The following is a 23,591-nucleotide window of genomic DNA, read 5'->3' as shown; positions in this document are numbered from 1 at the left end:
TGTGTTTTCTTTACTGCTGAATTCTATACTTGAAATGTGGTAGGCATTTCAAAATGAAAAAAACAAAGAGGAAGTTAAACTTTCACCATATTTTAAAGGGAGAACTAACTTTTCCAACGCATTACTCATGTTCTTGTCCAGGTGGCGCCGAAGGGCCTTTTCATCAGCTAATGTCTAGGATCTACAACAGGACTACAACAGGAGTGTTACAAAGGATTAGAGTAAGCTTAGTTTTTCATAGCCTCTGGTGTAGAGTTCTGTTGTTTTTTTTTCCCTTAGATGACACCCATCATCTCCCCTTACTTTTTCTCATTCCTGCAGGAGGAAAAAACATGGGTCTTTACCAAAAGCATTTCAGTACAACATCTCACTCAATCTTTACGACCACAGTTAAGGATTGTTTTCCCCATGTTGCCTAAGTGAAAGCAGACTCAGAGGCAACTGCCCAAGTCTCACAGTGGGAAGACGTGGAACCCAGATAACAACACAGGTTTGGCTGCCAACTCTTGCCCCTCCAAAGACTTCTTCGATTTTATCCAAGTTAACTGCTATCTGGTGAGGCTTCAAGAGAATTGCAATCTTGAGTTGATTATTTGCATTTCAGAGATTTCCAGACTGTCTGCCCCCTTTTCCAACAGGTCCCCCTTTTCACACAAGGACATTAGGGCACTTTCTTCCAGAGACCTTAAGTCCACCAAGAGCATTTCCTGTTCCAGGCACAGGGAAATGTGCTAAATCTAGCTGCAGTGCCCAAGAGATAATCATCTTCCAAGTTGTTGTCCAGACTCCTCTTCATTGTGGTAAAGCACAGGCCAGGAAGACAAGGAGCAGGCATCTGTGAAAGGAAACAGAAAGCCATCTGGTCCTCAGGGAAAGGATGACAACTCTTCCTCTGGGCCCAGGGCTAAGGTGCTAGAGAAGTTTGGCACTGGAAGCTCCTTAAATATTGTCTAAGAATTGGGGAAATTAGGGGCATGAGACAGAAACTGACTCACAGTCACAAAGTTACTGCCAGATTTAGAATCTTACATCAGGTTTCATGAATCTTTTAGTTTTTCTGCTATACTATGTATGAACTTTCATTTCTAAGGCCATTATTCTAGACAGAGCCAAAATCCTAAGTAGTACTAACTTAGCTCAATTCGGATGAATTTATAAGAGCAGATAAAATTAAATGCTAGATTTTGATGGCATGTCTCCTCTCTCCTTTCAATATGAATTTTAGTCAGATTCCTTAGCCACTCTCACTTACATGACGTTGGCAAAACAGAGAAAGCTTTTAGGAACAGGGAATGCATACCTGAGAATATAACAAACACTTGGGCTATTGCTTGGTGATTATGCAAAATCGGTACCTTTCCTTCTCCAACAAGAATACTCTGTCCCCAACTTGTAACCCTGTACCATTCACTGGGATCTCTCTGAAGAGCCACTGGGAACAGCCACCCCTCGCCTCTTCTGAACCACATTTCTCCTAGTGACTACAAACAACTCGGAGAAGTAAAGCTTTAACAGGAAAACTGCACAGTTGCCTCTAGAGGGCAAACAAGGTTCATTTTAATCCACAGCTTCTCCATATGGCTGACTCAGCTAATTCTTCAGTCTGACTACACAGTCCAAAACAAGCCTACCTTTACTTCCTGTCAGGCTAGGAGTCGTCGGTTTATAGAGGACTCCACTGCAGTCCTAGTTAGAATACAATCCTTCATTCCTGGGAATGGGAAAACTCCAATCTAGAGACTGTTAGAGATGTAAGTGGTCTACTCAAACACTTGGCTCTGTAGGACTACCCAAGCCAAGGAAAATGAGATTGAATTGAATTACGACAGAAATCTTTATTAAAATGTGTCCTTCAGTAATATGTTAGCATACATACAATATACACACATACATCTGTACACTCTTTGACACATCTCACGGATTGCCACCATCAATTTAACCAATAAATTAAAACTAAAAAAAGGAGGGAGGGGTTGGGGGGTAGGACTAAGGGCAAAAATCTCCATGTTTTATCTGGTAAGAAACTGCAAATTTCTCAGAATTTCCCTGGGGAAAACCTGTGACCAGAGAATCTTTGAAATAAAATACATAAGTCCCCGCCTCCCCAAAAAAAGATTCCAAAAGATGCAGTTACAACAAGTGTGCTTCTCAGAACAGCATTCATTCCACTTCATACTCTGGCTTCTGCACCTTCTGGCTTCAAGATAGTCTTCCCCTCGGCTGGGGCAGAGAGGTTCATATGGGCACTTGGGCTCAGTGCACCTGGGGCTCTGGGAGTCGAGGGGCAGGCTGCCGTATGGGAGCGAGGGGAGCCACACTCATCTGAGGTGATGTCTGGCACATCGTCTGACTGTGTATCAGAGCTCTCCAGGTCACTACGGATACTCTCAGGCTGGGCCAGGCTGATATCCCAAACTTTGCTGGCCAGGCAGTCTTTCTGTTCACAGCTTTGGTGTTTGCAGGAAGGATCCTCTTCATTGCTGCCACTGCCACCACGACCACTACCTTCTTCTTCATTCTCTGCCATCTGAGCATGAACATGGAGCGAGTCCTCTGTGCTGCTTCCACTCACCAGCTGATAGTGGCTCGGTTTGGCTTCAATGTCCACTTGGATTTCCATATTGTTGCATTCTCTGTGGAGACAAAATCCACTTTGCTGAATCATGAATGGGTCATGCTATACCTGTTGGTACAAGCAGTTTGTGGGATCAGGATTAGAAAGTTCAAAGCATAGGTAAACTGTAGACTGAAACTCACTTTTAGCAAAAATAAAAATTTAACTTAATTCTCAAATAAGAGAAGAACTAGAACGCTTTTGATGATTAAGAACACACATACCTCTGCCAATTTCTTTACACAACTAAAAAAGAGCTTTCAAAATTCAACTAAGGGTCAGACCCTCACACTATCTTACTCAAAATACAAAAATGAAAGAAGATTCGTAGTGTCTTACTACTATGTCACAATTAGAAGAAACCAGAACCTCTCCTGTAGGGAATGCTGCAATCACACCATTATCAGTTACACTAGCTTCTCAAAAATAAAGAGAACTAGGTGACAGGAGACACATCAAGCAAAGGGCGACCTAAGAGCAAAAGCCACAGACCCACAGACATCAGTGAACAGCAATCTAGCTCCTTAAGTTCCGTGAATAATTATACAATAGCCAAAAAAGACCTGAAAAAGTGGGGAGAGGGAAGAAAAGGAAGAAAGAAACCCCTAAAAATCAAGGGCTAACAAGAAGAATCAATCAAAAGATCCTAAATACCCCTATACCAAGAACCTGCCCAGTGAGCTCACAGGGCACACACTATATACCCTATCTGATGGTACACACAGCCCTGACATGAGGCATTGAAAATCTGAAGGCCTAGGACCCGACCACAAACTGTTAACCTCTCCTGGGCATCTCTGACTGTTCACATACCTGTCCTGTGGGTTGTAGGAACTGATTATGGAACCGGCCATAGCACGAGTACTTGCGTTGTCACTAATTGCACCAAGACTGGCTGTGTCTTTGGGGAAAATTTCCTTTTGGACATCGGCTTGGACTTCTAACCTGTGTAAAGAGGGGACGTTCAAGTTAATACAAGACCTGGGTATTCCGAGACAGTCTGCTTCCTGGAACACATCTATTGTTATCTTGCAAATTGAGTTGATCTGATCTTTTCCAATTGTCAAATAGCTCAAATAGATGCCCACACATTTCTCTCTCTTGAATATCTACTGAAATCGTCCCCTCCTTTCTCTCCCCATTGCTACTACGTAACTTTAGGTGCTCAACAGCTCCTGCCTGGAAAATTGCAATTAGGTTCTCTCTCCAGCAGCCCTAAGTCCAAGTCCAACACCTTACAGATCAGTGCCAATGTGGACCAAGACCCGATCACTCTAACAGTCCTCTCTTGGCTCTCTACTACCAACAGGCATTTAAGGTCTTCATGATCTGCCTTCAAGCTCTCTCTCCAGTTCCATCTCTCACCGTAGGTCCTAAATCATAATCACTCTGAATTCTTTCTTTCCTTATACACACATATACATTGTATACCTCCATAACTTGGCACATACTACGTCCTCTCTCTGGAAGTTTCCTTTCCTTATGTGTTCAGTCCTTAACAACAAAAGAAGTACCTCCCCTCACTCTCCCAGCAAACCAGTCATTTCCTGTTAAATGCTCCCATAGCATCTACCTACTTAATCAATTTATGCATCTCTCCCCCACTCATCTGTGAACTCCAAAAAAAAAAAGGAGAGACTACATCTCATTTATACTTTACCCTCTGTGTCTTGCAATAGGAACTCAAACACTTAGCAATCAAATTACCCCCAGGCTACGAGACTGAAGGACATAGAGGATCCAACCTCCCACAAGAGTAGCAAAATTTCCCGATGGTGTCTCAAAGTTGAGAACCTAATAACTATTTCCTTCCTTGGCTCTAACACCAGTTTGCTACACACCTAAGTATTTCCTCTTAATAGGTTTCACAGACAAACCCATCTGACTCATCTACTTCCTATAAAAGGCTTTCACAGAACTGGAACAGCTGGACTGGCTAAGCTGCAGTTTCAGCAAGTCAGTCTCCAATTATGTCTGTCTGCTTATTTACAACAGTGATGGTTTTAAGAAAGCCCAGCAGTGAGTTCTCTGGCATGTGGGGGGGGATCCCCTAACAAGAGATGACCAGAGTCATGAGACACAGATTGGTCAGCAGCAGCCTCCAGCTGCACATTCGAGCAACCCCCATTGTACAGCCTATGCCTTTACTCTGCAGCTCCAGGCTTAGATACCCTTTAAGAATATGCCATGCTCCAGGAAGATGAGGCAGTGTAATGGAAAGTGCACTGAATCAGAGACCTGGGTTCTAGGTTCAGATCTTTCATAGAATCTCAGAATTGGAAGAGGATGTTCACAAACGCCATTGTTTAGGTGCTTCTCAGATGCTAGCTTGTACAATGACTATGCTAGAATCACCTGGGGAGCCTTTTCAAAACACAGATTCCTTAGGTCCTACTCCAGGAGATTCAATTTATTAATTTTGGGATAGGGCCCTGAAATCTATTTTTAAGAGGCTCCCAGGTGACTGACAGGCACTCAGGTGTGGGATCCAGTCCATCTGTCATCTGTTGCTTGACTCCTTCTAATAGCCAAATGGCCATCTGGTCTTACTTTAAACACTTCAGGGATAAGCAGCTCAGTATCTTCTGAAGTAATTCAGTTCTTCCTTGGACTTTTATATAGATTTTCCCTATATTCTCTATAATGAAACAAAATTAGGTTTCCCTCTAGCTTCTGCCAAATTGTCTCAATCTACCTCTTGGCATGAGTCAGAATCCTTTCTTCCTATTTAAGGCCCTTCAGATATCTGAAGGCAACCATTTCTCTTACCTCCCTATCCTGTTTTGCCCCATCTGCAGGCCTCTCTTCTCAAGTGCATTCAATTAACTGCTTCTCATATTAACACCTGTTATGCTCCTCCGAATATGTTCTGCTTTACCTAACTGGTAAAATGAGCAAGTCAAACATTTTTAGTCACAAAGCTTTATAGCTTCTCAACACAAATTCGTAGAATTGATCTTCCTTATCTATCAAATGGGAATAAGAAGGTAATAAGGATCGTAGCATCAAAAGCCAATAAGATACAGTATAGATGCTATTCAATTGAAGGTCAGTGAAAAGCCTCATGGGGAGCACAGCCCTGGGAACTCTACAAAAATGCACGCATTCCCTTCCAGAAGCAGGCAGCCTAATGTAGTAGAGAGGATATCTGAACTCAGGATTATTCTTTATAGGAAGCCACTATGGTGCAGTAGAAAGAACACTGAACTTTGTGTAAGTCATTTAGCGTTTTAGAAACTTGTTTTCTCATTGTAAAATTAAAAACAACAATAACAAAAGACCCAAACCACGATGATTACACCAAAATCAGATGATATATGAGATGTGCCTAGCACAGGGAAATGGCTCGATACAGGTATGTTACTTCTTACCATTCTAACTGGTTCTATCAGAAATTATCTATTGCTTACCTGCTATATTTTCCCTTGCCACTGGAAAGAATGCCACCACTCAGAGTGCCCCCTGAGAGGGCTGCAAAGCTGGCTGTTTCGCTGTATGGACCCTGCATAACACTGAGTCCATCTGTAGGGCTTCCACTTGTGCTCAATACACTAGTCAGACCTTCAATGCTGCTTTCCCCAATGCTGGGATTCTTGAGGGCTCGCCAGGCATCGGCCACTGGAGATGGAACCAAACATTTCAATTCAAAATAATATAGCATCAATAATAGAGTCTGTTATTTTCCTGTAATGACTCTTCAGAGTGGAGAAAATTCATGAAAATACTCATTTACTCACTTAATAACTACTATATGTAGCCACCACACATTAGGTGTTCTAACATATTGTTAATATTTAATCTTCCCAGTAACTAGGCAATAACAGTCCCAACTTTAGAAGAGAAAGCAAAAGCTTAGAACTAAATGACATGTTCAAGTCATGCCTGGTCACATGAAACTATACTTCCAACTCCAAGTCCACTATGCTGCCCATTTTACCATAGATGTCATCTAATCAAACATGAAGACTTCAAAAATATATTTAGGTCATGTTAGGTGTTGATTCTGGTAGAAAGCTTCCAAAACTTGTGAGACTCTCTGTGCCCCAGCTTAGTTTTCACTTTAATATGGTAAAGTGAAAACATCAAAGTAGAAGGTGGGGGGAAAAAAAGAAGCTAGAAGACTTGCTCTAGTCCCAGCTCTGCAGAAGCTCTTAAACCCATTTAACAGATGTTGAGACAAAAGTTTAAAGAAGTTCCCATTAAACAGGGATAATAATAGCCCCTGCCCTTCCTATTCAGAGAGCTGTTGTAAAAACCAGGTGAGATAATAACTGTGTGAATTCCTCTGAAAATTATAAAGTACTATGTAGATATAAGACTTTATTATAATCACTACTATTACCAGCATACTTGGAGTTACTTGGAATCCTACTAGTTTGTACCTGTCACACAGAGCCAAGTACCAGAGGAATTAACCTAATAACTCTGGAACAAAGAAATGAAAAGCTAAAAATACTTTACCCCCTACAAAGCTCATTATCCAAAATAATCCAATGACAATCTCTCTGTAAAATGTGCTGAATTCTACTGATTTTTATCTTCTGTCCCATAAATTTAAGGGAAATGAAAATCCTCTCTTTACCTGTGATTGGACCATCATCTTCATCAAATTCAATTTTCACCCCCTTTCCGTTGGCCGTGCTAACTCCACAGCCACCTCCACGACAGAGAGAAATGGGCACAACCCCATACACATAAGCCAGCATAATGGGGACACCAATACCTGGGGGAGGAGAAGGAAACAAATCAGCAGGCCATCGGGTTGCAACTGCCCTAAATTCTCCTTCCCAGCCTAAGCACAGACACACCACTTTATAAAGGGCCAAAGACACCTAAAACATGGCTATCCTAAAGAGATAGCTAGGGCTAACAGAATGACTGGACTTAGAATTAGAAAGCCCTGGATTAGAACCCTGGCTCCAATTTACTAGCGGTATAACCTCACATATCTCTTCCCAGGGTTGTCAAAGATCAAAAGAGAAGGCATACAGTGCCCAGCACAGTGAGTATATGTTGCTTTCATTTTCCCTCTTCTACTCACTGTTGACATGTCAATGCAAGAACCAATCAATACTCAAACATTAAATAAGTGACTCCTGGGGTTTAGGATCCCCCCCAGTGTTAATTCCAAAATCTTACTGCTGTGTGAGGCAGAATGGCTTAGTTATTAAGAGTACAAGCTCTGAAGTCAGACTGCCTTGAAAATCCCATTTCAGCTAAGTGACCTTGGGCAAATTACAACACCTTTCTATTACAATTGTGCTGCTGTAAGGATTAAATGAATTAATACATGCAAAATACTCAGAACTACTACTGGTACTGGTACATGGAGAGCCTTAATAAATGTTAGTTACAATATTCTTCTTTTTTAAGATTTTATTTATTTCAGAGAGAGAGTAAGCACACAGTCCATCTGTCATCTGTTGCCATTCAGTTGTCATTCACTAAGTAACTCAATGTTTGCACGAGAGAGAAAGAGAGAGAGAAAAAGAGAGAGAGAGAGAGAACATAAGGGGGAGGGGGGAGAGGGAGAAGCAGATTGCCCACTGAGCAGAGAGCCTGACATGAGGCTCTATCATGGGACTCCAGGATCATGACCTGAGCTAAAGGCAGATGTTTAACTGACTGAGCCACCTAGGTGCCCCTTGTTATAATATTCTTATCCTAAAACAAACCATCATGTCTCCCAAAATACTTTGAGGCATTAAGCAAATAAAAATAAAAGTAATTTGGGTAGTCCGGGTGGCTCCGTGGTTTAGCGCTGCCTTCGGCCCAGGGTGTGATCCTGGAGATCTAGGATGGAGTCCCACATCAGGCTCCCTGCATGGAGCCTGCTTCTCCCTCTGCCTATGTCTCTGCCTCTCTCTCTACTGTGTCTCTCATGAATAAATAAAATCTTTAAAAAAATAAAAGTAATTTCATTTTGTGGGTTCCATAGCAAGTGGAGAAGGAAGATAAAAGGTGAAAAACTAGGCCTTAAAGTAATATTCTTTTTTTTTTTTTTTAAGATTTTATTTATTTATTCCTGAGACAGAGAGAGAGAGAGAGAGAGGGAGAGAGGCAGAGACACAGGCAGAGGGAGAAGCAGGCTCCATGCAAGGAGCCCAACGTGGGACTCGATCCCGGGCCTCCAGGATCACACCCTGGGCTGAAGGCGGCGCTAAACCGCTGAGCCACCTGGGCTGCCCTTAAAGTAATATTCTTTAATTCAATTTATGTGCCAGAGTTCTATTAATTTAAGAACCAAAGATCCCAAACTGACAATTTTGTGTGGCTGATATTCATTACAATAGTGCCTAATAGAGTTAACTCCCAAGATAGGTTTGACATGAAACGTAGAGAGCCTCCAGGGTGGCCATCTGGCCACATCTGGCCAGCTGGCTACACTGCTATCATCAGAAAGCTGGGAAGAGGGATATGGTAGAAGAAAAGAAAGGGAGGGAAGGAGAAGAGACACAGTCCAGGCTTGCTTACCCACACTAACCGCAGCAATAACTGGGGATGCAATGACTGACAAAGTCACTCCTCCTGTGATAGCCAAATTCCTCTTATGTTTGGAGGTTTTCCTTCCTTCATATCTGCTGTGTATCTAAGAATAAGAAAGAAAATCCAGGTCAGCAGGTTACATATCAATCTTTTTGCCAGGGTGGAAAAAGAGAAGCGAATATTCTATCTATATTAAAGTCTATCCCCCACCTACCAAGAAGCCATCTTTCTCAATTTTTAACCTAACTCAGATCAGGGTGACATAAACTAATACAGAAAAAGTTAGTCCAAGAAGAGACAAAATAACTCAGGGCTAGTGAGGAAAGTATTTCACCTTTAAGTCACTGAGACAAACCAGGCCCAGGATGCTAATAAGAACTTTTAGATCTCTTGGGGTTTGTGAAGATCCATTTAAGAAATTAAGGTTATTTTTATCTACGAACTAGTTGGTTCTCAATAAGTTCTGAAATATAAGCTCTTCCCTATTTCCTTCCAAACTTTACCTGGGGATGGAACACACACAGAACTCATTATGTCTTACCTTCCTGCCAACATAAACAGGAATGCCGATGACCATGGCAGGAATGGCAATGCCAGCAATGAGGGAAATCCCCACTGGAGCACCAATCAGTGTTCCCAGCTGCCAAAGAATTTTCTTCTTACGGCTCCACGGCTTCTTGCCCCAGAATGTGCAGCCAGAGGGGCTGCAGAGGAAACATGTTAAAGTTACTACCAATATTACAAATGCAGCTGTTGTCACCAGAGGGCTTGATAAGAGCAAGAGCCTTTTTTTTTTTTCCAATAAGAATAATTAACAGTTACAAGAGGTTGCAGGAAATGAATATAGAGGGGGGAGCAAAAGACAAGGTCAGATTATTAGACCTCTGGGCCCTTTACTTTTTGGTTGTAAAGATAGGCTTCCAGACTTGAAACTTCTTTCCTTTCTTTGCTACTGAACTCTGTCCTCCCTAACCCAACACTGATCCAGCTTCCTTGACTGATATACTACTTGGGATCCCAACCTACACACTTGACATCTCATCCAAAAGCACTGTGCCCTGCAGTTAGTGAACACTGATTTGCATAGTTTTCTTGGCATATGTTCTCCCCATATTCAATAGATAGTGTAAACCATGTTCCTGGGAAAGGATTTAAAAAGACTTGTCACACCCTTTATGCTAGTTTCATACCCTTAGTTTGCCTACTTTTATACTTAATGGTTTTGTGTTCAACCATTTTTCTTCACTCCCTTTGTCCTGTCTTCTCTACTATATAGGATAAGCAATTTTGAAAGTAGGGATCACGTCTTACACATCCTTGTGTCCCTGATTAATTGGTACAGTGTAAGTAACTCAATGTTTACTATATTGGAAATAAAAATGTTGCATTCAAACAACGAATTTTAAGTTTACAAATATTAACTCCTTCAGGACAATATTTTAATATTCACTTTGAATTCTTTGAAAAATGATTACATGCCAGGAACTGTAAAAAGGTTAACTCTGACCTTAATAAACTTATGCAGTTTACCAAATTAGACATGTATATGAAGTAAAAGTAGTGATATTTATACATTTAAGGAATGTCAATACAGAAGAACGAGGCAGAAAAAGCTGGGAAGGCATCATAGATGAAATGGCATTTAAGTGGCTCCTGAAGGGTGAATAAGAACTGAACAAGTTGAGATAAAAGGGGATTGCTGGGAGGGTGATGTTATCAGAAAGCATTCTGGGCAAAGGAAAGAGCATGAACAATTATGAAAGAACATGAACAAGTAAGATAGCCAGAGGAGAGAGAGGAAATAGCAAGCCCAGGTTACCCGGAATATAACATGTATAAAAGCAACATGAAAAAAGCTAGAGAAGTAGATTAGGGCCAGACTGTTGGAAAGCTATGGGAGGGAAACTGAACTCTATCTGGAAGGTAATGAAAACAGTCCCTGGAAGTTTCTGTACTGAAGAAAAACATGGTCACAGGAGTGCTTCAGAAGAACTTTTTACAGGAGATCCCTGGGTGGCTCAGTGGTTTAGCGCCTGCTTTCGGCCCAGGGTGTGATCCTGGAGTCCTGGGATCGAGTCCCAGGATCAAGTCCCACATCAGGCTCCCTGCATGGAGCCTGCTTCTCCCTCTGCCTATGTCTCTGCCTCTCTCTCTCTGTGTGTCTCTCATGAATAAATAAAATCTTCAAAAAAAAAAAAAAACTTTTTACAGCTTTCTTATACTGTAATGCGAGGATAGACAACTAAGTCTCTTTGACAACCTTTTTCCTAAATCAGTAAAAGAACAAGACTATAAAGCAAAGGACACATTTCCCATCTCACCTGAGGTAATGCAAGTCTGAGATCTCTTTCATGCAAAGCCAACAGAATTCACAGCCACACACTGCACAGGTCATATGATTACAGCTTCCATCATTCATCTTGATAATGTAAGCGCTACATCGTGGGCATGGCTTGATGTCATCTGCTAAGGGGGGGAAGGAAGATTGGGTAGAAAAATACCCCCAGTTAAACCTAATTTGACTTATTATTCCTAGGAATATATATTAAAAAAATGAAGAGGCAGTCAAGAACTCTTGGCTGAGAATTCCAAATTGTGCAACCCATTTCACTGGAAGGTTGGCTATGTCTAGACCTCAGGAATTTTCATAAAATGGATCCTGTCTCATATTGAGCTGCCTATCCCCCAAACTGGCATCGTACACAGCACTTACGCCACACTCCGAACAAGAAAACTTCCCTAGAGACAAAAATGGTTCCAAGGAAAATGGAATTTCACCAGCCAATAAGCGGTGTCCTGCAGGAAGAATAGTCTGCAGCTTGGGATTGGCTTTAAGTTTTGAAAAACTTTAGCTCAGGAAATTCATTTCTCTGGCTCAGCAAGTATCATTGTGATGTGCTGTTAACACAACCCACAGACCCCTCCCATGATACTTTCAAATTCAAAACCTAAAGATAATTGGGTATGTTATGTAGCACACACCTAGTAATTTTCACAGCAAGCTAGGAACTATCCTATTAAAATGACAATTTAGGAGATTATGCTGTGCCAGGAAAAAGTGAATGGTAAAATCTTTCCTACCAGCCTCTCCCAAATGACATCAGTGAAATAAAATACATTTATAAAAGGCAATAAACTCACTGACATTTTCAAATAGATTTACTCTGACTTGCCAAGGTTCCTCCTTTTAAGGTTAATCATTAACCCACACTAATATTTTTTCCTTTCCTTAACTCTGTATCCTATTTCCAAAAGCTGTGATGTACTTAAAGCTAATAGGAAGATAGTAGAGGTTTAATACCCATTAAATGTCTTTCTGCTCACAATGAAAGTTTTGAAAAAGTCCCTTGCAAAAGGATCTAATTACTCTCCAATATGAGACATATTATTAAAAAGGTAGAAATTAGAGAATTCAATTTTGTTTTATTCCAATTTTACCAAGTTATAGGTTGGAAAACCTATAATTGTCAGAGAGAGAAGTTACATGTCAAATAGAATATTGAAAGTATTACCAAGTATTTTTTGCTCTCTGATCCCAAGAAATACTTGGTTATACAGTAAAATAATCTCTTCCAGCTTTAGGCTCACATTATGAAGTATAAAATAAAGAGAAAAATGAGACAATGCCAACATACCTGGTCCAGATTCTTGTCCATAACTGAGACCTGAAGTGTGCTTGGTCCGTACTCGCAAAGTCTGTGCCCTCTGTTGACGGGCCATATCGCATGTCTGATTTGGATGCCATATTTGTTTGCAGTGGTAGCAGAACTCTGTTTGGCAGCCTTCCCTCTCACAGGTCAGCTTTGGGCAGCTGGCACAGCCATAGGCAATAACAGCATAACTGGGTAAGGAAATAAGAAGAGATAGGAGTAGAGTGAGATTGACTGGAACAAGACAGACATTATTCATCAGTTTCGGTGGGGTAACTGATACTCCTCCCCCCTACATGTGATATAGAGAAAAAAGTACATATATAACACATAAAATACACACAAGCATGACTAACAAAACTGTAAAAACATATTCTGTGTGAGAAAGTAAATTTCTTCTTGAGATTCTAAAAACAGCGATGCCTGGTGGCTCAGTGGTTGAGTGTCTGCCTTTGGCTCAGGGCGTGATCCCAGAGACCTGGGATTGAATCCCACATCAGGCTCCTTGCATGGAGCCTGCTTCTCCTCCCTCTGCCTCTCTTTCTGGGTCTCTCATAAATAAATAAATAAAATCTTTAAAAAAAGAGAGAGAGATTCTAAAAACACAAATCATTTACCTTTGAAAAAACAGGGAAAAATACCATATTTAGGCTGAATTCTAGCATGTATTCTAGCTTCCTTAAGAGCAGTTTACCACAGCAAGTTTCATAAATAACAGAGTACAAAACTATTCCTTTTGATGGTTTGCTGTATTTTTAAAGATTAGAATTTGTTTATATTAAGGATAGAACATTTGTAAAACAAAGGTATTATGAAAACTAAAGTATACTTTTTCATTTTAAGTTCCACAGTGAAGGGATGCCTGGGTGGCTCGGTGATCTGCCTTTGGCTCAGGAACTGATCCTGGGGTCCTGGCATAGAGTTCCGCGTCAGGCTCCCCACCGGGAGCCTGCTTCTCCCTCTGCCTATGTCTCTGCCTCTCTCTCTGTTTCTCTTATAAATAAATAAATAATTTTTTTTAAATAAATAAATTTTTAAAAAAAAGTTACACAGTGAATCTGGTCTCAGCACATATAGTCTGAAACAATTGTCATAGATGGATTTGTGATCAACTTCTCCTACTGAAAGCTCATTTTATCTTTCAAACATTTTTTTAAACTCAAATCTATACCTTGAAATATCTACTTCCTTGACAGACTCCAGAATCTAAGAATACCACTCATCTACTTTACTAATTAATACATAATAAGGCTATTATCTCCCTCCCCTTCCTTCTCTCTTCTGACACATATTCTTAGTAAAGATGGGCAACTCAGAACCCATCTGCACCAACATCAACTGTTTCTTATAATTCACATTTATTTTCTTAGAATTACTCTCTCACAATCGAATATATTTACAACTATTAGCCTCTCTCTGACTAGTTCTAAATGTCAACTAAATGTTTAGATAACCCCCAATAAGTGAACACTTTTTAAAAAATTTTTTAAAGTAAAGAAACAAGGAAGGGGAAATAGTTGTGAACGTTCAAACAATTTTTAAATAGGTCAATGAATGCAGGTTTAGGTGTTGCCATTGGGCTTTGTTGTCTTCTAGTCCACTTTCTCCTTCAATAGCCAAAGATTTCACACAAACTTATAAAAAAAAGCTAATAACATTTTCTTGGATTTATTCTCCTGTTTATTTGAATGTACATTGATGTTTATAGCAGCAACTCAAGTTCTCAGTTTATTATAGAATCTGCAAGTTGATTTGAGAATGACACTGAAAATATCAATGACATATCATCTATGTTATATAATACAATCTGTACTAAAACTCTTCTCAGAAAGAGCAAAGTGAGAATAGGTCAATGTATGAATGCAAATGATTCATATCCTGTAGGAGTTCTGAGTAAATTCACCCTACCTAACTGCAAAATAGCTACTACAGATAAACAATGTTTCTCCTGAAGAAAGTGACTTGCTTGTTATTTTGTGTTAAATGGGAAAGGTACTGGATGACCTCCCTGCCTTAACACAATTGCTGATGATAAAAATTACATACTCAGGAAACCTTGATAATTTCCTGATCCATTCCTACCTTACCTGGTGGGAATAAATACTTATTAACAGATTCTTTTATTTATTTTAAAGAAGAACATTTAACAAGATTGAAAATGTCAATTTTGGATGTGTAAATTGGTTCCAAGGAAGTAAAATAACCCCAAATACTCATGAACCCACAGTGATCTATTACCATGACACAGAATTACTCAGGGCACGAGACTTGGTATTCCTGTTTTGGAGCGCCTGGTCTGAGCTCCTTGCTCCTGACTCATACTGCATGACACTGAGCTAATTTAAATTGCCAAGCCTTAACCTCTATCTCAAAAATGGAGCTTGCCACCTCCAAGTGTAACTAAACATATTCTAAAACTGCATTTGAGATCTTGCCCTGAAAGGTATGGTATAACAATATAGCACATTTTATCCTACTTCCTGGCCTTTGCATAATCTACTCCTTCTGCCTAGAAACGTTCTTTCCTTTCTTCTTGATCTGGCAAATAGTTATCTATTTAAGAACCAGCTCAAATGTCATCTTCCCTATAAAATCCACTTAACCTCTCCAGGTAGCTGGTTGCCTACTTTATGCCTATGTACAATAACTTTATATTACTTATTATATTATATTGTAATTATCTGTTTATACGTGTATTTCTCCAGCCAGACTAGACTCAAGGAAAAGTACTATCCATTTTTTAATCTTCGGGTCTAGCATACTGGTTCATGCTCAAAATACTTGTGTTGAATGAATAATAGAGACTCTCTCCTGTTTAGGTGTTTTACTTTCCCCAGGCCATTATAACTCTTCTCCTGGCCCATTACTCTATCACAAAGCAATCTTTAAACCTTATCCATGTATCTATTGGTTTACTATATGCCAGATACTATAACTTAATTCTAAAATTTTGTCTAGGGATGCCTGGGTGGCTCAGCGGTTGAGCGTCTGCCTTTGGCTCAGGGCGTGATCTAGGGATCAGGGATGGAGTCCCACATCAGGCTCCCTGCAAGGAGCCTGCTTCTCCCTCTGCCGAATGTCTCTAGCTCTTTCTGTGTCTCTCATGAATAAATAAATAAAATCTTTAAAAAAATTTTTGTCTAAACCCATTTTAGGAGCAAACTCCTAAATTCTGAATAGGGTAATCTTCTTCCCTAGGTAGTTGAAAAAAACTTCATCCTTGAGACCAAATCCACCTTGACAATCTTGTTTCTTCTCTTCCATGTCCTACAATGGAGCTTTTCTCCTACCCTGCTCTTTGCTTAGCCAAGAATTCAGGGTTGCTAATTAGAAGCTACATGGGGGAGAGGTGGGGAAGCAGCAGCAGCTAAATAGAAGGTGATGGAAATTACATGGTGCTAAGAAAACAGATGTATCCTTCCCCCTCTCCTTAAGTTTATATAAGTTTACTAATTTTGTTAATTTCCTAAGTCTTCAGAAATATAATAATATGTGACAGGCTAGATAGACTACAGCATTACCTAACTTCAGCCTTGGAGAAGAAAATCCCAATATTATGAATTTGGTTATGCTCCAACAGACCCTAGTAGTTAAAGGAATGTGTTCCTCTATTATGTTCAAACTTTCTAGCTCCAGGCCACATAACTTTTTTTTAAAGATTTTTTATCTTTAAGTCTACCTTTTCAGATTGATCTCTAGTTAACTTTCCAGATCATGCTCTCCATATTGTGCATCCAGAGGCTGACCAAACTAGATTCCAGACTTAGTATTGTATTTTTATACCTCTATGCACTTGCTCAAAACACTCTGGTTTAAGATGTTTTTTTTTTCCTCTACTCACATCAGTTTGCCTCGTATGAATTCCTACTCACATTCTTCAAGGCCCAGATCAAATATTACCTCCTCTATGAAGTTTTTCTTGACACCATCATACAAAAATCTTTTATCTATCCTCTAAGAGCATTTGTGTTTTCTTTAGTATGTATTGCATTGCGTTTATAATTTTATCTATATCTATTTATCTATCTAATCTCTTCTAACAGGTCAAACACTCTGTCAAGAGGACCATGTCTGAGTCCTTTTTGTAATACCCAATATCACCTAAGGTTCAACACTGCATAATTCTCAAAAGTGTCTACTGAAGGATCATCAGTCTGTCCTCTTCTTGACCCTCCCATCCCCATTATCTGTTTCTCTTTCAAAAACTGTGCTGTTGGGATCCCTGGGTGGCGCAGCGGTTTGGCGCCTGCCTTTGGCCCAGGGCGTGATCCTGGAGACAGGGATCGAATCCCACGTCGGGCTCCCGGTGCATGGAGCCTGCTTCTCCCTCAGCCTGTGTCTCTGCCTCTCTCTCTCTCTCTGTGTGTGACTATCATAAAAAAAAAACAAAAACAAAACAAAAAAAAACTGTGCTGTTCATCTTCTTTATCTTATCAAAATTCAACTATCTCATTCTTCTGGGATCTAATTGAAAAATTTTGTTTGTAGAGTTGTAGAATAAGTTGGAATATGGCTATCCTAGGCTAGAGAAACTCTCAATCTATTCAGAGCACAAAATTCATTGTTAAATCAGGACACTAACAGAAGACAGAGTAACACTGTACAGAGTAACTGTTAAAGAAGCTTAGAAAACTGCTCATAGGGGCACCTGGGTGGCTCAGTGGTTGAGCATCTGCCTTTGGTTCAGGGATCCTGGGATTGAGTCCCACATCAGGCTCCCCAGAGGGAGCCTGCTTCTCCCTCAGCCTATGTCTCTTGTGAATAAATAAATAAAATCTTAAAAAAAAAAAATAGAAAACTGCATATAGGGAAAGTGTCAGTTAAAGATGTCATAGAAAAAAACAAAAACAGGGCATCTGGGTGGCTCACTTGGTTAAGCCACTTTTCTCTGCTCAAGTCATGATCTCAGGGTCCTGGGATTGAGTCCCCACCCTGCATCAGGCTCCCTGCTCAGTGGGGAGCCTGCTTCTCCCTCTTCTTCTGCCCCTCCCCCCTTCTTGTGCATGCAAGCGCTCTCAAATAAATAAAATCTTTTTTTAAAAAAAAAGGAACTTTAAAACAAACCAACATGTTTCCTGTTGATCTAAATTTGGAGAAATTACACCAGATTGAAGATGTACTGTATATTAGCATTAGCAAACTTTACAGCGTATATTAGCATGTTTAAAGGGTCTAAAAAGTTCAGAAATAAATTTTGTTCAATCCAATACTTCCCAAGCTTATTTGATCAAAAAGGTTTTCAGTAATACCTATGATATACATTGGAAAATACTGATGTAGGTGAAAAACAGAAAATAAGATGAAAAGATGGTGGGAGACTGTAAAGGGACTTAAATTATAAGGGTAGATCATAAAAATAATCAGTTCTTGAAGATATAAGTCATTTTATAGGTTAGGTACTAACAGTTGGAAGCAGGAGAGTGATATAAAATGTTCCACTTTAGAATGAGTACTTTGACAAATATGGGAAAAATGTATGGAGCTGGGTGCAGATGGGAAGATGGGGGGCAGAGGATAGGATAGAATGAGGAGTTGTGAAATAGAAGGTACAGAGCTAAATTAAGAGAAGACGTACCCATGAGCTATATCTCAATTTTTAAAATGTCATACCAGAGAGAAAGAGAGAGAGAGAGAGAGAGAGAGAGAGAGAGAGAGAGAGAGAGATAAAGATGTAGAAAGGCTTCAGAGAGGAAAAAAAAAAATCCTTCACTGAGAAATTTGTCAAGGAGTTTAATTCCCTCATAAATGTGCTAGAGATGAACAGAATCTTCCTATTTATGGGATGGTCCAGTTCAGTTGTCCAGGAAGGCCAAAAGCTCACACCTGTTGGGTCCAGGTAGGAGGGGGGACTCTGCAGGAGAGAGAGCCAGCAATGTGGACCTACACAAAGAATTTAGGTCAAGACAGCCTTATCTCCTATTCATCTGTACAGAAGATCTGCTGCTGCACACCAGGAAATTTTGTTGCCTCCTTTGCTCACCTCTCAATCTTCTAGAGATTCTGAAAGGGTTTAAAGATTGGCAACAAGGTACTTGAGAGGAAAAATTATATATTTACATGATGTAGGGGTGTCTGAGAAGACCTCATGCTTAAGCAGAGACTCTAAGGGGTTATAGATCAACCGCACTATTTATTAGCCTGAGACATTGAAGCCCACACTTAAACTTCTACGAACTGGTTTCTCCTTTATAAAATAAGCTTACCACCATCCTCCACTTTAATGAAATTAAAATTATTCCTGAATGAGCTTATAGTCTGAAGATTATAAAGAACTATAAAAATGGTTATTTATATATTGAGTTAATTTAATCTCATTTAAAAATATGTTTTAAATATGCTTGGTAATATAGTACTTAATAATATTAAAAAATAATGTAAACGCTTCCCTACTGACATTGGTTCTCTTATTCATGAATAAAATAAAATCATATTCAAGTGTGGGAAAAGAAAAATTCAAGACTCTGCTCTACAAATATTTTGTAAACAAATAATCTTTTAATATATGATGTTCTCATTATCATAATCATAGTGAAACTAATGATCAGAAAGAACTCTGTGAGACCGCTTACATGCCCCCTTCACCCTGCCAAATACATAGACATATACACACACAGAGCGAAGGGAGAACTTGATAAATTTGGCTCTAAGAACTTGATCTGTTAGTAGTAAAGATAGTCAGGTACAAGAAAAGATAACTAGGGACTACACTTAATCCTCTCCATAATTTTTACCAGACACAGAAGAATAGAACAGTTTGATCAAAACAAAACAAACTGTTTTTCTTCCGGCATTAAAAAGAAGTGGCAAAACCATTGGCGACATCCCCAGGGAACTCAGACACCTGTTTGGGAAGTGACAGAATTTTAAAGTTACTCCCTGTTTATCTAACACCTCCAACTGCAGACCTCAAAATACTCTGCAAACATTAATTAAGCTTCTCAAGTCAGGAAAGGATTAGGCCTATTTCAGAGAAGAAAAATAAAGTAGATAAGAGGCTGTTCACAAAAAAAGAATCAGAAAAGAAACTAGATTCTTGGCTCTCTCAAAGTTGTCCTTAGGCCACAACTGACAAAATGGTCCAAATAGTAGCATCCCCAGTAGTGCATGCTTTTTAAAAAGAAAAGGTTGAGAGGAAAGAATATTGGCCTTGGTTGGAGTTAAGACCAGTGTTTCAAGCCTAGTTCCATCACCCAATAGGTATGACCCTGAACAAGCCACTTAATTTATTTAAATTTCAGTTTTCTCATCTACAAGACTAAATCAATCTTACAATGTTGTAAGGATCAAATTAAATTATGTATGCCTGGCACATGGATACTCAGATGCCAGCTTGCTTGCTTTCAGCAGACTTCACCTCCTTTAAACCCACAGATAACACATTACGATAAATACATAAATATAATTTTTATAATTCTTTTAACTAATTAAAAAGAGCTCTACATGATACTAACCCAATACTTGGCTAAAGTAAGAAATGGCCTTAATTCTTTAATAACTTTCAGTAATGGTTCACAGTTGTCACCATAAAGATTGTAAATTAATTCATGTCCATTTTTATTGTTGTGAGCAAAAACAGTCATTGACTTCAGAGAAATAAAAACAAAAAGGGAACTTTCCCAGAAAGATAATCAGCCATGCCACATTTCTCAGTTAAAATTCAAGGAAAGACATCTCAAAAAGGAGTTGATATACTATTCCAAAATTAGCCATGCAGCGTTCTTTCAAGTAAATATCCCTTTGGTTCAGAAAATAGATTAACAGTATCTATAAAAGTTGCCTATCATATATATTAGCCTCTTAGGCTAGTGAGATCACCAGACCACCAGATATAAGAGCCTACAACATTCTTTCCGACATTTATGAATTCAAAGTGAAAGTGATCTACCATAGACAAACACCATACCTTTGACCACAACACTTCAAAGTAATTTAGAAACTCCAACTCAGTGAGGTTAGATGGCACACCCATCTTTAGAGATAGTAGAATAGAAAGACAGAAGTTAACTCTTCCTACTTGACCCCTAGACACTCTTAAGACAGCTTCTTTTGAAGGGGACAAATAGCAGCATCATGGAAATCTTAAAACAGTCTTGGTATACAGGCTACAATTAAAAGCCCTTTTAAACTCCTTTGAAGTAAAGGCCCATGCAGCTTTTTTACTAGCATTATGTTCACACACTGCAAGGAGTCCCTAGCATCTTTTTGTCCCCAAAACATAACACACGAGAACATAATGATCTGCTCAAGGTCACAGAACTGGTAAACGGCACAGTCTGACTCCCAATCACTCCCTATCACTCCCTAGATAAGCGCTCTGCTGCATGCAGCCATTCATGGGATGTACAGACAGTAACACACAGATTTGTTTTACGTGGTGGGAGGGTGGTCTCCATTGAGTACTTTATAGATAGTAAAATCTGGTGGCATTCTATCTCTGCACGTACTGCATATTTTCTCACTGGCCTTAAAAATCCAGGATACATGGTACCTTCCTTAAAAGACAGTCATCAAGAACTCAAGATCAGAAGGGCTGGATAACACACTTTCTCCTACCGTGTCAAGCCTCTGGGCATCCTTCTTCTCAGTGTTGCTTCTCTGGACAAAGAAAGGGTCCGTCCACTCCTCACCCTGCCCGAGGCAGCGGTGTAAGAACCACAGGGGGCCTCCCAACAGCTTGGCACACAAGGAACACAATGCCCAAGATGCACCGGAGCTGCCAGTGAGCTGTCCTTTCCCCCCAGTGCCATTTCCATCACCTTCATCCCAACTTTCGCAGCTGTGGTCAGCTGCAGTGCCGCTAAGTCTGTCACTGGCCAAAGGGACACGCCCCTCCGAATGCTGTGAGCCCCTCCGAATGATATGCTCATTCCGTCCTTCGCCAGTTACCCGCTCCCCGCCCTCCTTAAGACGTGGCCCCTACCTCTGGACAGAGGGGCGTGCACCCGACCTGAAGGCCTCTCCCTGCCTCCTGACTTGATGGACAGCTCCCTCGCCCTCCCCGACTGCTCAGCCCCCACCTCGAGGCCTCGGGCAGGGCAGGTGGCGGGTGCCTTCCCCCACCCGTCCGGGCTCGCCGACCGTGACGGGTTACCGGCCCGCCGCGGTTGCCGCCTTCTCCTCCTTCCCGCTGCGGGGCCCTCACCCGCTGCTCGGCGCTGGGCCGCGCACACGCACGCACGCACCAGCCGCACCGAGGACCCAGTGGGGTCCAGCCCCGGGGGCCCCGGCGGCCCCGGCGGCCCCGGCGGCCCCGGCGGCCACGCCCCCGCGCTCACCCGCAGTCCGGGGCCGGGCACCAGCGGCAGTCGGGGTCCGAGGCCAGGTAGCGGCGCAGCATGAACTCCTCGTACTTGTGCATGAGCGGGGGGTCGGCGAGCAGCAGGCGGATGTCGTGCGGGTTGAGTCGCTCGCTGCACTCGGGGCAGCTGATGGGCACCCGGCTCTCGCTGATCTCCAGGCGCAGGTAGTGGCGGAGGCAGTCCCGGCACGAGCGGTGCGGGCAACTGAGGAGGCGCGGGGCCCGCTCGGGAGGCAGCCGCACCAGGCAGAGCGGGCACTCCACCTCCTCCGGGCCCGAGCCGCCGCCCTCCGCCGCCTCCTCATCGTCGAACCCCGGCCCGGCCGCCGCCGCCGCCGCCGCCGCCGCCGCCGCGGCCTCCGCCTCCGCCTCGGCTGCCGGCTCCGCGGGCAGCGCCTCGGGCGGCGGGGCCTGGGCCGCGGCCGGGACCGGGGCGGGCGGCGGCGGGGCGGCCGGGGGCGGCGGCTCGGCCTGCGGCTTGGCCCGGGCGCGGCGGCCGCGGGCCGAGGCGGAGAAGACACTGTGGAAGGTGAGGCGCCGGCGCCGGCCGCCGCTGCGGCACTTGGGGTCGGGCGCGGCCGCGTGTAGAGATGTAGAGCGCGGCGACTCGGAGTCCTTCTCAGAGCCCATGGCCCCCAGAGCCCGAGGAGCGAGCGGCGCCCAGCGCCGCCACAGCTCCCGCCTCAGCGCCCCCCAACCGCCGCCGCGACCGCCGCCGCCTCGGCCGCCCTCCCCGAGCTAGAAGCCGAGCGGCCGCGTCGAAGTGGTTATAAAGCCTCCGCCCCGCGCGCCTCTGCTCACTGCGCAGGCGCCTCGCGGAGACACCTCACAACCCGCACCCCCCACCGCGGAGGGGCGCTGGGCGCTGGGCGCTGGGCGCTGGGCGGGGCCGGGCGGGGCGGGGCCGGGCGTGCTGGGGCGGAGCTCCGCCTCCTCCTGGTCATGGGGTTCCCGGGCAGCCATCTTGAGCGGGCGCTGACCCAACTGCGCTTCGTGACCCCCTCCCCCATCCCCGCCGCCCCGACCGCCTTCGCCGCTGAGGTGTTTTGCGTGAGCCTCTCCTGGCGGCTGGGCCGACTGCCCCTCACAGCAAGCGCTCCGAGGTTCCTTCGTCTGTAGAGCGTGGACGAAGGTAGATCACATGGTGATTCCCAGCTGGTCCACCTTCCAACACTCCTTTTGCTGTTCAAGTTAGCAGCGTTAATAAAGAAAATAGTCATTCATTAAGCATCTACAACCTGGAGGCATTACTACATAAGACGGTTTCCTATCAGCAAGGGATTTACAGAATAAAGCCCGAATTCCTTAATCCAGCTTTCAGTGCTCTGTGTGAGCTGAAAAACTGTATTCCCAGGCCCACCTCATAGTCCACCCTCCTGGTAGCTTGGTTATTTACAATTTGTGGAAGGAGGCCTAGCACTTCCCCCCCCCCCCCCCCCCCCCCCCCCCCGACATGGAACTTTTTTTTTTTTTTTTTAGGTTCTTACTGATTTATTTTATTTTAGGTTTTTTTTTAGGTTCTTACTGATTTATTTTATTTTAG

The 23,591-nt window shown here is 42.4% G+C and overlaps 1 protein-coding gene across 5 annotated transcripts; it reads right to left on the bottom strand.

Moving 5' to 3' along the window:
* Positions 1-74: 74 nt before the first annotated feature.
* RNF19B (ring finger protein 19B) lies at positions 75-22,765 on the bottom strand. 5 transcript variants are annotated; one of them, XM_025447353.3, is made up of 10 exons: positions 22,026-22,754; positions 12,736-12,941; positions 11,422-11,566; positions 9,642-9,804; positions 9,089-9,203; positions 7,197-7,337; positions 6,025-6,232; positions 3,428-3,559; positions 2,191-2,633; positions 75-835 (listed from the first exon to the last, which is right to left on the bottom strand). In XM_025447353.3, the coding sequence occupies exons 1-10, from the start codon at positions 22,676-22,678 to the stop codon at positions 762-764; spliced, it is 2,280 nt and encodes a 759-aa protein (XP_025303138.1). In that variant the 5' UTR covers positions 22,679-22,754; the 3' UTR covers positions 75-761. The 5 variants fall into 5 exon arrangements, with proteins under 5 accessions (XP_025303138.1, XP_025303140.1, XP_048960699.1 ...); XM_025447355.3 differs by having other exon boundaries at positions 11,422-11,563; positions 22,026-22,752; XM_049104742.1 differs by lacking the exon at positions 3,428-3,559 and having other exon boundaries at positions 22,026-22,765.
* Positions 22,766-23,591: the final 826 nt, after the last annotated feature.

This window comes from Canis lupus, chromosome 2, assembly GCF_003254725.2.
Source record: "Canis lupus dingo isolate Sandy chromosome 2, ASM325472v2, whole genome shotgun sequence".
Classification (NCBI taxonomy): Eukaryota; Metazoa; Chordata; class Mammalia; order Carnivora; family Canidae; genus Canis; species Canis lupus.
Note: the sequence above shows the minus strand (reverse complement) of the source record. Positions and strands in the feature narration are given on the sequence as shown.

Coding starts and splice junctions, on each gene's coding strand:
- RNF19B (XM_025447353.3), bottom strand. CDS start 22,678: ATGGGCTCTGAGAAGGACTCCGAGTCGCCGCGCTCTACATCTCTACAC. Junction 6,233..7,196: donor AGATGATGGTCCAATCACAG/GTAAAGAGAGGA, acceptor TTCCATCTCCAG/TGGCCGATGCCTGGCGAGCC. Junction 2,634..3,427: donor TCCTACAACCCACAGGACAG/GTATGTGAACAG, acceptor TTGTCTCCACAG/AGAATGCAACAATATGGAAA.